The sequence below is a fragment of the Heterocephalus glaber genome, unplaced genomic scaffold (assembly GCF_053883595.1).
Source record: "Heterocephalus glaber isolate CG9 unplaced genomic scaffold, H.glaber_assembly_v1.0 deba00000281, whole genome shotgun sequence".
NCBI classification, from domain to species: domain Eukaryota; kingdom Metazoa; phylum Chordata; class Mammalia; order Rodentia; family Bathyergidae; genus Heterocephalus; species Heterocephalus glaber.
This window is the reverse complement of record NW_028258139.1, coordinates 35,477,497-35,491,591: the sequence shown is the minus strand read 5'-3', so window position 1 is coordinate 35,491,591 and position 14,095 is coordinate 35,477,497. Positions and strand designations below refer to the sequence as shown.

At 36.2% G+C, this 14,095-nt stretch overlaps 1 protein-coding gene across 2 annotated transcripts in view; it reads left to right on the top strand.

Moving 5' to 3' along the window:
• The window catches only part of Slc4a4 (solute carrier family 4 member 4), a 393,201-nt gene extending 390,432 nt beyond the window's left edge, over positions 1–2,769 (top strand). Inside the window, exon 25 of one of the 2 annotated variants that reach the window (XM_087184461.1) lies at positions 2,715–2,769. In XM_087184461.1, the coding sequence (XP_087040587.1) occupies positions 2,715–2,754 (40 nt within the window). In that variant the 3' untranslated portion in view covers positions 2,755–2,769. The remainder of the gene's footprint in view (positions 1–2,714) is intronic. The other variant, XM_087184451.1, reaches the window with a different exon arrangement.
• Positions 2,770–14,095: the final 11,326 nt, after the last annotated feature.

The window sequence follows — 14,095 nt, the reverse complement described above, 5'->3', positions numbered from 1 at the left end:
TATATGAGAGTGATTAATCAGGAGCCATTTGGGAAAAAGTTGATTGTTTAAGACTGAACTACAGAACCACAGAACTAATACACTTCAGAGCTTCTGAGGTCACTCTAACACTGTCACTGGATGGGAGACGGCAAGGAGTCACTCATGGAGAGGGTGTATGGTAGATGTAGAAACCCATGAAGTGTAAGCTCAGGCTGGAAAGAACATGGGGGTCCTGCCCTCTGAGTTAAGAAGCCAGACCAGTGGTATGTGGCTTTTGAAGGATGGGGGATGTGTTTGAGAGCAGTAATTCTCAGTAGACTGCTTGACACCCCCTCACCAGCAACCTGCACACAGCTTAGTGATCTCATCCATCTGTCAACATGATCAGATGTATGCCTTGGCTCAGAGGTGTATAGACTAAGGGGCCTCTGGAGCAGAGGGATCACCTCACAAACCCTCAGAACATAAACTTTGGTGGAGAAAGCCTTGACTTGGGGCACACAGAGGGATATAGAAACTGGGAGTTGAATACAGCCATTCCATGGGTTACCATTGAATGATTATGACCAGCAAGAAAGGTGGGGCAGGCTCAATATTCACACACAAAAACATCAATGAGGAAACAAAACAGGTCTTCATAGTGACTCACTCACTACCCTTTACCCATTCTGGTGGACTCTAATATTACAGAAAAGAAACCACTCATTCAAAATCGAAGGAATTTTTAAATTTATTTCTCTTCATATTTTGTGGCTTTGGGTTTTTTCTTTTCTGTACTGTTTTGTTTATTTTGCTCTCTATGTTTTCTTCTATTTCTTATCTGTTCCTTTCTGTTACTTTTATCTAATTTTATTAAATTTATTTTACTAACTAGGATCTTTTATCTCATTTTCTCTCCTCCTAATTTTTATTTTTCAAATTTTTCTTTTTTCATTTTTCCCTTTTCCACCTACATCATCTTTACTAGTATTACTATTAAGTTTTATTGATCTTTAGATATTTAGGTGCCTCTATGCTACTATTGTTGAATTCTTTTCTATATTATCAATGGTGGTATAGTAGGACTTAATAGCTGTTTATTGTATGACATAATTTAATCTGTTTTGTGACTATATTATAAATACAGATTTTCTGTTAAGTAGTTCTTTTGTCAATATTTAGTTTTTCTTTGACTCAATTACTGTTGCTAGTTTTGTTGCTATTGTCAAGGTGGCATAATTATTGCTGTTAATAATTTTTACTGTATGCCAACACCTGATTTGTCTCTGTGTCATCAACAATACTGCAGTTAATTGTTAGAAAACTGCATGTTGGGCTACTTAAACTACATTTTTCTGATCCTCAATCAATGGACATGGTCAGATCTTGGGACAGAGGCAAAGCCCTATGGTTAGACACACCCGGAGTCTGGAAAGCAGACACTAAAGCAAACTTATGACTGGTAACAACAAAGTCTTTCTACTTGAATCAAACTGCAAACCTCAGCACATGCAATCTCTCTCTCACACACACACACACACACACACACACACACACACAATAATAGAATCATGAGAAAACACAGCAACAAAATGCTTCCAATAACGTCCAACTTCCCAAAAGCAGATTCTTGGGGCATTAATGGGAAGGAAATCAAAAGCCAAACACCTGAATTATATGGAATTTTGAAAGAGGGGCCAAAAAGAAACAGATCAATAAGGTATTCAGCAAGCTCAAAGATAATATAATTAAGCAGATAATGAACTTAATAAAAAATTATCAGTGAGCTTACAGAAAACACTAATAAAAAGCTAACTAAGCTAGACAAAATCACATAATATGAGTGACCAGTTTAACAAAGAAAAAAGAGTCCATGAACAGTGACCAAAAAGAAGTACAAGGGATAAAAATTTCTATTGAATGTGTGGGCAGCAGAGGTAATCAATGAGAAGATAGAGTGATAAAAAAATTCAGCGACATTCAGCCATCTAATATTTGACAAAGGAGCCAAAACATACAGTGGAGGAAAGATAACCTATAAAACAAATGATGCTGGAAAACTGGCTATACAAAAGCAGAAGATTGAAGGTAGGCCCATATCTCTCACTATGTACTAAACTGAAATTAAAATGGAAATAAGACCTAAATATTAAAATGAAACAATTTGCTGAAAGGTAAAATAAGTAAAACTCTCCAAGACACCGTCATAAGCAAGAACTTTATGTACAGAACCCCAATAACACAAGAAATAACATCAAGAATCAACAAGTGGGATTATGTCAAATTAAAAATACTTCAAAACAGCAAAGAAAGGAATCAAGAGGGTGAAGAGACAACCTAAAGAGTAAAAAAAATTCCTTAAAGCTCTCCTTGGATAGTGATCTAATATTTAGAATATATAAAGAACTAAAAAAAATCAGACCCCCAAATAAAAAACCCAATAAAGCATGGGCAACTAAAATGAATAGATACTTCACAGAAAAAGAAGTGGAAATAGTCAACAAATACATGAAAAATTACTCGACATATCTGACCATTAGAGATATGTGAATTAAAATAACACTGAGATTCCTTCTTTGTCTAGTAAGAATAACCATCATCAAGAAATCAAATAATGACAACTGCAGACGAGACTGTGGTAAAAAGGAATGTGTCTACATTGTCGGTTAGAATGTAAACTAGTAAAATCACTGTGAAACTTCCTCAAAAGGTAAAACTAGAAATCTAATTAGACTCAACTATTCTCTTTCTAGGCATCTTCCTGAAAGAGTTGAAGACATTATATTACAGTGACACATGCATACCTGCAGCATCTGGCAAGTGGTCTTTGAGGGGCTAGGGATACACAATGACCCTCCATCCCCTCTCTGTTGTCTGTGGATTTCTCATCTCCACTATGGTGAAGAAAGGGGAACTGGGAAGAGACTGGCTCACAGTCGAAGGTCCCTAGCAGAGAATGGGGAAGTAAGGTCTGGCAAAGAATGAGGAAGTCAGAAGTGAAAGTAATGAAAACCAAAAGTTTTATTTATAAGGTCGTGAATGCAGGGAATAGCTGCCAGGTAAAAGGATGCTATACAAGGCAGGTTGAATTCGACTGGGACCTGGAATTTGCTCAGGAGTAAACTAGTTTCTAAAAAACTGTTTCACTGATCGGTATAATCTAAGCCAGTCAGGGCCTTAGCCTCTGTTTCTGCATTGAGGGAAAGGTCAGGAGGTTAAGGGACACATAGTGAATACATGGAATAATTTCAATAGAGCTAGCTTCCTCAAGTACACAGTACAGGACATGCTTGTGGTAAATATACAAGCCATGTTATGTCCTACATCATCTCTGCCTGTATTCCCCCTCTAACTGTCCCTACACACCGAAGTTTATAGCAGCACAATTCATAGCATCTAAGTCTTGGAAGCAGCCTATATGTCCACCAAGAGATGAATGAGTTAAGAAAATGTGATGTTTATACGCAATGATGCACTCTTCTGCCATAAAGAAGAATAAATTTGGGTCATTTTTAGGGAAATAGATGTACCTTGAGACCATAATGTTAAGTGAAATAAATCAGACACACAAACTAAAATATCAAATGGTTTCTCTTACATGAAAACTCCATACAAAAATTTAAGAGTAAATAAAAGATAAATAATAGGAAATGGTGATTGGTCTTTTGTAAATGGGAATGGGGGGGGAAGGGACATGAAGGGGATGTAAAGAGAATTAAGAAGTTTTATGTACATGTATGAACTCCCTATGATTAATGTCATATCTTGTGAACATGTACTAATAAAAAAATGAAAATTAACTACAATTACATGTATTAATACAATAATGTCTTTAATGGTGTGCTGAAAGAAAGAAGCAAGTTACAATTAATTTATCCAGTATAAATGTTTTAATAAACTTTAAAATGGGCAAAATATTTTGTAATATTAGTGACACATATAAATCATATATGGTAGTAAGAGAAGCTAAAAAATAGCAGGATTTTGATTATTCTTAAGAGGAAGGGAAGATAATATATATCAGTGGCTTCCATCTATTGTAGAAGAAATTTCTAAATCATGATGACAGCTACAGAATATTTATTTTTTTTATTTTATAAATTTAATTTTATTGGTACATTTTAGGTATACAATATAATAACATTCATCATTGGAAATTTGCGCCTTTACATAATCTCTCTTGGTTTTTATTTTTTCCCCCTTCCCCTGCCCTCACTTCAACCCCTCCATCCCTCTCTATTTACAAAGATTTTGTTTCAATTTTTTAAATTTCTCATATTAATTCCATTCCCTTTTTTCCTTTCCCCCACCACTTCCACTTCCCCTTCCCCTTTGCCCCTTTTCTTCCTATTTAACATTATCTATTATACCTATGTACCTCTATTATACCTTATAGTCCTTATCAGAATGCTTCTTTTATACACACACATGTGTCTATGTCTTCATTATACATATTCTTTATGTATGGCACCATTCAGAATAAAAGTAGAAAGAAGTTATTGTGAATTTATTAGCACATGTTCAAGTTCTTCAGTTGTTACTTCATTGAAAGATGGACAGACTTGGATTTCAACTATCACCTGTGTGATTTTTCTCCCGATGGGACCCATTTTTCCACAAGGAAATACTTAATTTGGTTAACAGTGTTTGATTGACAGAGATAAACAGGCAAACCAAAAGCTGAAATGTTTCACTATTTCACACGGTGCTTTGTTTACCTCTCCTATTTTTAGTTGAATATCCCCATCATCTACTGTGCCTACTGTTTTCAATTTTACAGAAGGTGTGCCTGAACTTCTATGGAGCATAATCCTCAAGTGCTTTGTTATTCTGGGGAAGAATAATTTCCTGAATATGTGTCATGGGAGGGAAGTTATGGATCTAGCCTGTTATTATAGTTTAAATCTGAAATGTTTCCCAAAAGACTCATGTGTTCAGAGGTGGAGTCCGGTCAAAAGAGGTGCTCGCTTAGGTGGGGGGCCTGGAAGATGATATTCTTTTTTATTTATTTTTAATTTTTTATTAAGTTCTTTCATTGGTACATGTTAGGTATACAATATGTTTACATTTACCATTGGGTGTTTGTACCTGTGCATGATGTATCTTGATTCTTATTTTTTCCCCATTACCTGTGCACCCTTCAGCCCCTCCACCCTTCCCTATTTACATAGACATCATTTCCATTTTTTTTCTTTTCTCATAATTTTTCCTTTCCCTTCTTTCCTTTCCCCTTCCCCTTCTTTCCTTTCCCCTTCCCCTCCCTTCACCCCAACCTCTTTGGAACTTCTTTCCCATTTGAAATTATCAATTATTCATTTTAATCATTTTAACCCTTATTTACACTTTCAGTTTCTCACACTAGAGAAACTATTCAGTATTTACATGTGTGTCCTCTTTATTTCGCTTAAGAGTATGGCCTCAATATGCATACATTTAGCTATAAATGACTCTAGTTTCTCGTTCTTTATGGCTGAATAGTACTCCATTTTATTAAAAAAAAACCACATCTTCTTTATCCAGTTTCCAGTTGATGGGCAATTGGGCTGCTTCCAAGCTTTAGCTATTACAAACTGTACCACTATAAACATGGGTGCACATATATCACTGTGGTATGATTCTTTTAATTCTTTTGGTAAGATACCCAGCAGGGGAACAGCTGGGTCAAATGGGACCTCTAGTCCTAGTACTTTGATGTTTCTCCATACTGATTTCCACAGTCGTTGCACCAGCCTGCACTCCCACCAGCAATGAAGAAGGGGTCCTTTCTCCCCACACCCCTGCCAGCATTTGTTAGTGGTTGATTTCTTGATAGCAGCCATTCTTTCTGGGGTGAAGTGGAATCTCACTGTTGTTTTCATCTGCATCTCTCAAATGACCAGTGATGTTGAACGTTTTTTAATATATTTATTTGCTGCTTTTACTTCTTTTTCTGATAAATGTGTTCATTTCAGATGCCCATTTTTTAACTGGGTCTTTGAATTTGGGGGGTGTGATTTTTTGTCAGTTCTTTATATATTCTAGATAGTAGTCCTTTGTCTGAGGTACAGCTGCTAAAATTTTTCCCACATTGTAGGTTGTCTCTTCACTCTGTTGGTGGTTTCATTGCAGTGCAGAAGCTTTTTAATAAGATGAGATCCCAGTTGTTGATTCTTTGTGCTAGTTCCTATGCTAGTGAGGTTTTGTTCATAAAGTCTTTTCCTATGCCAATGTCTTCAAGAGTTCTACTTAACTTATCTTCCAACAAGCTTAGTGTTTCTATCTTAATATTTAGATCTTTAATCCACTTCGATCTTAGTTTAGTGCATGGTGATAGGTATGGGTCTAGTTTTAATCTTTGGCAGGTTGAAATCCAGTTTTTCCAACAGCATTTATTAAATAGGCTATCTTTCCTCCAATGAGGGTGGTTGGCTCCTTTGTCAAAGATGAGGTGGCTGAGTATGTCTGGTGTTGCTTCTGCATCTTCTAATCTATTCCACTGATCCTCAGGTCTATTCGTTTGCCAGTACCATGCTGCTTTTATCATAATAGCTTTGTGGTATAATTTCAAGTTGGGGATTGTGATAACCCCTGCCATGTCTCTGTTTCTTAAAATTGATTTTGCTATTCTAGGTTTCTTCTGGTTCCAAATGAATTTTTGGATTGTTTTCTCAAGCTCTGTGAAGTATGCTTTTGGAATTTCAGTTGGGATTGCATTAAATCTATATAGCAGTTTTGGAATGATGGCAATTTTTACTCCATTGGTTCTTCCTATCCAGGAACAAGGGATGTCTATTCATTTTCTTGTATCCTCTTTGATCTCTTTTTTCAGAGTGCTGTAGTTTTCATTGTAGAGGTCTTTTGCTTCGTTTGTTAGATTTATTCCTAGATTTTTTGGATGCTATTGTAAATGGAATTGTTTCCCTAATTTCTATCTCAGTGAGTCTGTTATTTGTGCATAAGAAGGCTATTTTTTTTGAGGGTTGACCTTCTATCCAGCTACTCTACTGAATCTGTCAATTAAGTCTAGAAGTCTTCTGGCAGAGTTTTTTGGGTCTTCTATGTAAAGTATCGTATTGTCAGCAAATAATGACAGTTTAACTTCTTCCTTTCCTATCTTTATTCCTTTTATTTCTGTCTCTTTTCTAATTGCTGTGGCTTATGTTTCCAGAACTATATTGAACCAGAGTGGTAATAGTAGGTAAACTTGTCTTGTTCCTGATTTTAGTGTGAAAGTTTTCAGTTTTTGACCATTTAGTATGGTGTTTGTGCCTATCTCAACCAAGTGATCAAGACTATTAGCATTAATGGTGATAGATCTTGTTGGTAACACGTAACCCTCATTTGAAGCAATGAGGAGAACACTTCCCACAAACACATAATTCCAACTCAATTGTGAGAAAATTTCAAACAATCTTAAATTGTAGTTTGTTTCATACATTGCCTGATGTCACTCAAAATTTTCTTGCCCCCAAATCCATGCTACTGAAACTTAATCTCTAAAGTGGTGGTTTTGAGAGGTGAGATCTTTGGGAGGTGATTAAGTTTTGGGGGCAGAGTCCTCCTGATTTGTGCCCTTGTGAAAGAGGACTGAAGTATTCTATCCTGAGTTAGTCCTTAGACCATTAAAAGAACCTGAGTGGAAAACTTGGTGAAATAAATATAACATCTGTTGTTTATTTATTTAATAGTAAATGTTAATTATTTAGTTTTCATAAATATACCAAGGCCATGTAAGATCTTTAGGGAAAACAAGAAACTCTTATTATCCCTTTCTTACTTCACTTTAGTAAAATTTGAAACTCCTCTAATGAAGTTCCTTGTAGGAACTCTGTTTTGACAGGTTTGACTGTATGTTCATAGTCCTGGAAACTATTTTGTCTTTAAGACTCAGTTGGATGGTGACTGTCCCAGGAAGCCTCTGTCCTATTACTTCACAGACACTGTGTTTTCATAGCACCATATACTTCCTTTATTTTTATAAAGTTACCATGGTGCTTCCCCAGTGGACTAGGCAATCTCAAGGACAAGGGTTAGGATCTGGTCATAATTTAGTGTTCAGTAACTGGCAAAAACTTCCTCCAGAAGGCTTAAATACATGTGTATTCTGGTTTGACTGGAGCTGATTTCTAAACTCTGATATTGTGATAGTCAGTAACTAATTATTTTAAGAGATGGTAGAAGTTTGTTATGATACTTACATGCAATGTTAAAAGTTCTTCAAACTAGAGACCCCAGCCAGAAGACTACATGGAAAAAAGTGACTTGGACATGCAAGTCCCAGCCATAGGCCTGCCTGGAAAACAGCTGTGCAGGTGTACAGGCCCCAGACAGAGGCAGGCCAAGATACCATTGGTAAGTGCACACAGGCTGCAATCAGAAGCCTACCCAGACACCAGTGGCTCAGGAGTGCAGAACTCAGCCAGAAGCCCAACTGGACAACAGTGATGTGGGCATGTAGGCCCCAGCCAGGGCCAAGCCCAGCCTCCAGTGGTTTGGGCTAAAAGGCCCCAGCCAAAAACCTACCTGGAAAACAGTGGTACAGGTACACAGGCCCCAGCCAGAGATGCACTCAGATACCATTGGTAAATGTGCTCAGACCCCAGGAAGAAGCCTGTCTGGACAAGAGTGTCATGGATTCTGAGGCCCCAGCAAGAGACCCACCTGGAAAACAGCTGTGCAGGCATGCAGGCCCCAGCAAGAGGAGTGCCCAGATATGATTGGAATTGGCACAGTGATGAGCATCAGAGAAGCCTCTTGGAGGTATGTTGAGAATTGAAGCCCACTGGAGAGCAAAGAATCACCTCAATAAAGGCACAGCAGACTACATTGGTTGAAATGAGAAGAAACATAAACATAACTAAAATCCAGACTTTCAGATGACCAAAGACAACTCCAAGGGGCAATGAGATTGAAAAATCTGAAACTCAACCAGCTGGTATCACTGAACTGGCAACAAAAGAGGATCTGGAAAAAATGAAATTAGAAATAATTTCTCAGATGACAACAGAGATTGTGTCCATAGTGCAAGACATGATTAATAAATCTACAGAAGACACAGACAAAAAAGTAGAGACACTGAGGAACATGATGGAATCACAACACAGGAAACAAATGGAATCCATAAAACAGATGGAAACAGATATCCAGGAGATTAAAAACTACATTGAAAGCTTACATAGCAGAATGGGGCAATATGAGGACAGAATATCAGACATAAAAGACAGGATTGTAATTAGTGAGCAGGAAAACAAAGATTTCTTGAAAGGACCAAGGGACCATGAGAAGTCAATCCACCAGTTGCTAGATGATGCAAAGAAGAATAGCATAAGACTGATCAGAATCAATCAAGAAATAGAAGACAGTGCAAATGATATTAAAAAAAACTGTTCAAAGAAGTAATTGCAGAAAATTTCCCAAGCAGGGGAAAACAATATGACATACAGAAAAGTGAGGCACACTGAACTCCAGCTAGCCATCATAAAAAATAAAAACTACACCTAGGCATATAATAGTCAAGATTCCAGAAACTAAACAGAAGAATGAAATTCTACAAGCACTTAGAGAAAAGAAACAAATTATATACAAAGGAAAGCCCATCAAAATCACAGCAGACTTCTCAAAATAAACCCTCAAGTAAAAAAGAGCCTGGAGTAAAGTATTTCAAGCCCTAAAAGAAAACAGCCTCCAACCCAAACCTGCAAAACAATCTTTCAAAATTGATGGAGAAAAAGATACTTTCATGAGAAAGAACACCTAAGTAACTTCATGAATAGGAAACCAGAACTCCAAAAAATTTAAACAATATGCAAGAAAAAGCCAATGAGAATTACAACCTTATGAAGCCCAGCAGAATGAGTCCATCAGGCAAGACAAGAAATTAAATGCAAATGGGGAGAATCCAACAACAGATAAAGGTCATGACAAGGATAAGTCAATGCATATCAGTTATAACCATCAATTTCAGTGGTCTCAATTTACCAGTCAAAAGAAACAGACTGACAGAATGGGTCAAGAAGCAAGATCCAACAACATGGTGCACACAAGATACACATTTAATTCAAAAAGAAACTCATAGACTCAAAGTTAAAGGGTAAAAAACAATACTATTTGTGAGAGGGTCACCCAAAAAAGCAGGAGTAGCTATCCTCTTTGCAGATCAAGTGGATTTCATACCAATTCTAATTAAGAGGGACAAAGAAGGACAATACATCCTTGTAAAGGGAAAAATCCAAGAGGAAGAGATGACAATAATAAATATATATGCACCAAATATTAGTGCACTGAACTATACAAACCAAATACGAATGGATGTGAAAAATCAAATAAGCATTAATACAATAGTAGTGGAACCTCAATACCCCACTGCCACAAATAAATAGATCAATTAGAGAAAAAATAAACTATGAAATTCTAGAATGCAACCCATCTCTTGAAAAAGTGGAGTTAACAAATGTTTACAGAGCATTCCTCCCCACAAAAATAAGAATACACATTTTTTTCAGCTACACATGTTATTCTCCAAAATAGACCACATACTTGATCATAGAATATGTTTAAGTAAGTGCAAAGAAGTTGAAGTTATTCCCTGTATATTACCAGATCATAGTGTGATGAAACTGGAGATCAATAGCAAAAGAAGCTGCAAGAATTTCACAAACACATGGAAATTAAACAATACACTCCTGAACAACCAATGGGTCACAGGAAATTACAGAAAAAATCAGTTTCTACAATTGAATGACAATCCCAATACAACATATCAGAATCTATGGGACACAAGGAAACCAGTCCTATGAGGGAAATTCATAGCAGTGAATACTCATATTAGGAAAACATAGCAAGTTTAAATAAACAACCTGATGCTGAACCTCATGCTTCTAGAAAAAGAAGAGCAGGACAAACCCAAACCTCATACAAGGAAGAAAATTATAAAGATCAGAGCAGAAATCAATGAAATGGAGATTAAGAAAATGATACAAAAAAATCAATGAAGCACAGAGTTGGTTCTTCAAAAGAATAAACAAAATTGACAAACCTTTAGCCAACCTTATCAAAAAAGGAAAGAAAAGACCCAAATCCATGCAATTAGGAATGAAAGGGGTGAAATTAAAACAGACCCAGCAGAAATACAGAGGATCATCAATACCTACTTTGAGAACCTATAAGCCAACAAGATGGAAAACACAGAAGAAATAGACAGATTGCTAGATACATATGAATTACCAAAGTTCAATGAAGAAGACCTGAATATTCTAAACAACCCAATATCAATCAACAAAATTTAAAACACAATGAAAAACTCACCAAGGCAGAAAAGCCCAGGTCCTGATGGCTTCACTGCTGAATTCTACAAAACATTTAGAGAACAACTATTGCCACTGCTGTTTAAACTCTTCAAAGAAATTGAAAGGGAAGCAATACTCACAAATTCATTCCTGGAAGCAAGCATCACTTTGATCCCCAAAGCAGAGAAAGACCCAACCAAAAAAGAGAACTATAGGCCACCTCGCTAATGAACATCGATGCAAAAATCCTCAGTAAGACACTGGCAAATAGAATGCAGATCATCAAGAACATCATACATGCCAACCAAGTAAATTCATCCCAGGGATTCAAGGATGATTCAACATATGCAAATCAATAAATGTAATACACTATATTAGAGTCAAGGACAAAAACCATATGATTTTGTCAATAGATGCAAAAAAAGCGTTTGACAAAATCCAACACCCATTCATGATAAAAATCGTACAGAAAATTGGAATAGACGGTCTTTATCTTAGTAAAGCCATCTATGAAAAACCAAAAAAACCAACAGCCAATACCATACTAAATCACCTAAAACTGAAATCTTTCATGCTACAATCAAGAACAAGACAACGATGTCCACTGTTATAACTCATGTTCAATATAGTTTTGGAAACATTAGCCACAGCAATTAAATAGAGAGAAATAAAAAGAACAAATATAGGAAAGAAAGAATTTAAATTGTCATAATTTGCAGATGGTGTGATACTCTATTGAAGGCCCCAAGAACTCCACCAAAAGTCTTCTAGACTTAATAACCAAATTCAGTAGAGTAGCTGGATACAAGGTCAACACACAAAAATCTATAGACTTCCTATATATGAACAACTGACTCACTGAGAGAGGAACACAGAAACAATTCCTTCTGCAATAGCATCCCAAAACTGAAATACCTAGGAATCAACCTAACAAAAGAAATCAAAGACCTCTACTCTGAAAACTACAGCACTCTGAAAAAGGATATCAAGGAGAATATCAGAAGATGGAAAGACATCACTTGCTCCTGGGTAGGAAGAACCAATATATTGAAAATGGGCATACTTCCAAAACTACTATATAGATTTAATGCCATCCCAATTGAAATTCCAAAAGCATACTTCACAGAGCTTGAGAAAATAATCCAAAAATTCATTTGGAATAAGAAGAAACCTAGAATAGCAAAAACAATTCTAGGCAGAAAGACAAGACAGTAGATATCACAATCCCCAACTTGAAAATATACTGCAAAGATACTATGATTAAAACAGTATGGTCCTGGCAAAGAAATAGACCAGAGGATCAGTGGAACAGATTAGAAGATGCAGAAACAACTCCAGACATATTCAGCCACCTCATCATTGACAAAGGAGCCAAACAACATTGCTGGGGGAAAGATAGCCTCTTTAATAAATGGTGCTGGAAAAATTGGGGTTCAACTGGCCAAAGATAAAAACTAGACCTATATCTCTCCCCATCCACTAAATTAAAATCAAAATGGATTAAAAATATAAATATTAACACAGAAAGATTAATCCGGCTGGAAGAGAATGTCTTCTCTTGAATATATTGACATAGGAAAAGACTTTATGAACAAAACATCACTTGCATGGGAACTAGCACAAAGAATCAACAATAGGGATGCCACCTTATTAAAAAGCTTCTGCACAGAAAGAGAAACCACCAACAGAGTGAAGAGATAACCCACAATGTGGGAAAATTTTTTACCAGCTGTTCTCAGACAAAGGTCTACTATCTAGAATATATAAAGAACTTTAAAAAATCAGACCCCCCAAATTTAAAGACCCAATCCAAAATTAGGCATCTGAAATGAACCAATATTTCTCAGGTAAAGAAGTAGAAACAGGTAATAAACATATGAAAAAATGTTCAACATCAGTGGTCATTTGAGAGATGCAAATGAAAACAATGCTGAAATTTCACCTCACTCCAGAAAGAATGACTGTTATCGAGATATCAAGTAATAACAAATGCTAGCCGGGTGGTGGGGGAATAAGGAACTCTTCTCCACTGTTGGTAGGAGTGTAGACTGGTGCAACCACTGTGGAAATCAGTATGGAGATACCTGAATAAACTAGGATTAGAAGCTGCATTTGACCCCTCTATTCTCCTTCTGGGTAACTTCCCAAATAATTAAAACTCATACCACAGTGATATATGTGCACCCGTGTTTATAGCAACACAGTTTGTAATAGCTAAAACTTGGAAACAGCCCAATTACCCATCAAATGGAAACTGGATAAAGAAGATGTGTATTTTTCTTTTTTATAAAATGGAGTACTATGCAGCTATAAAGAATGGTAAACTAGAGACATTTATAGCTAAAAGGTTGCACATTGAGACCATACTCTTAAGTACAATAAATTGGACACACATGTGTAAATACTGAATAATTTTTCTGGTTTTAGTAACTGAAAGTGCAAATAAGAATCAAAATTTATGATAGATAATGTAAAATAGTAAGAAATGGTCCCAAAGGGAAGGGGAATGGGTACTGGTAGGGGAACAGAAAGAAGAAAAAGGAATAAATATGAAAAAAGAAAAAACAGAAAGTATTTGTAAATAGGGAGGAGTGGAGGGGTTGAAGGGAGGGCAGGGGGATGGGGAAAAAATAAGAACCAAGATATATCATATATAGATAGAAATTCCCAGTGATGAATGTGATCATATTGTATACCGAAAATGTACCAATAAACTTAATGAATAAAAAAAATCCTTCAAAATAGTTTACATTTTAATTCACCACAGGAAAATATTGTGAAGGATAAATCCATATGATAAGGAGTTGAAAATTTCAAAAATCTGCATATATGAAATTTACTAAAACACATTCAGCATTTGTTCATTTATT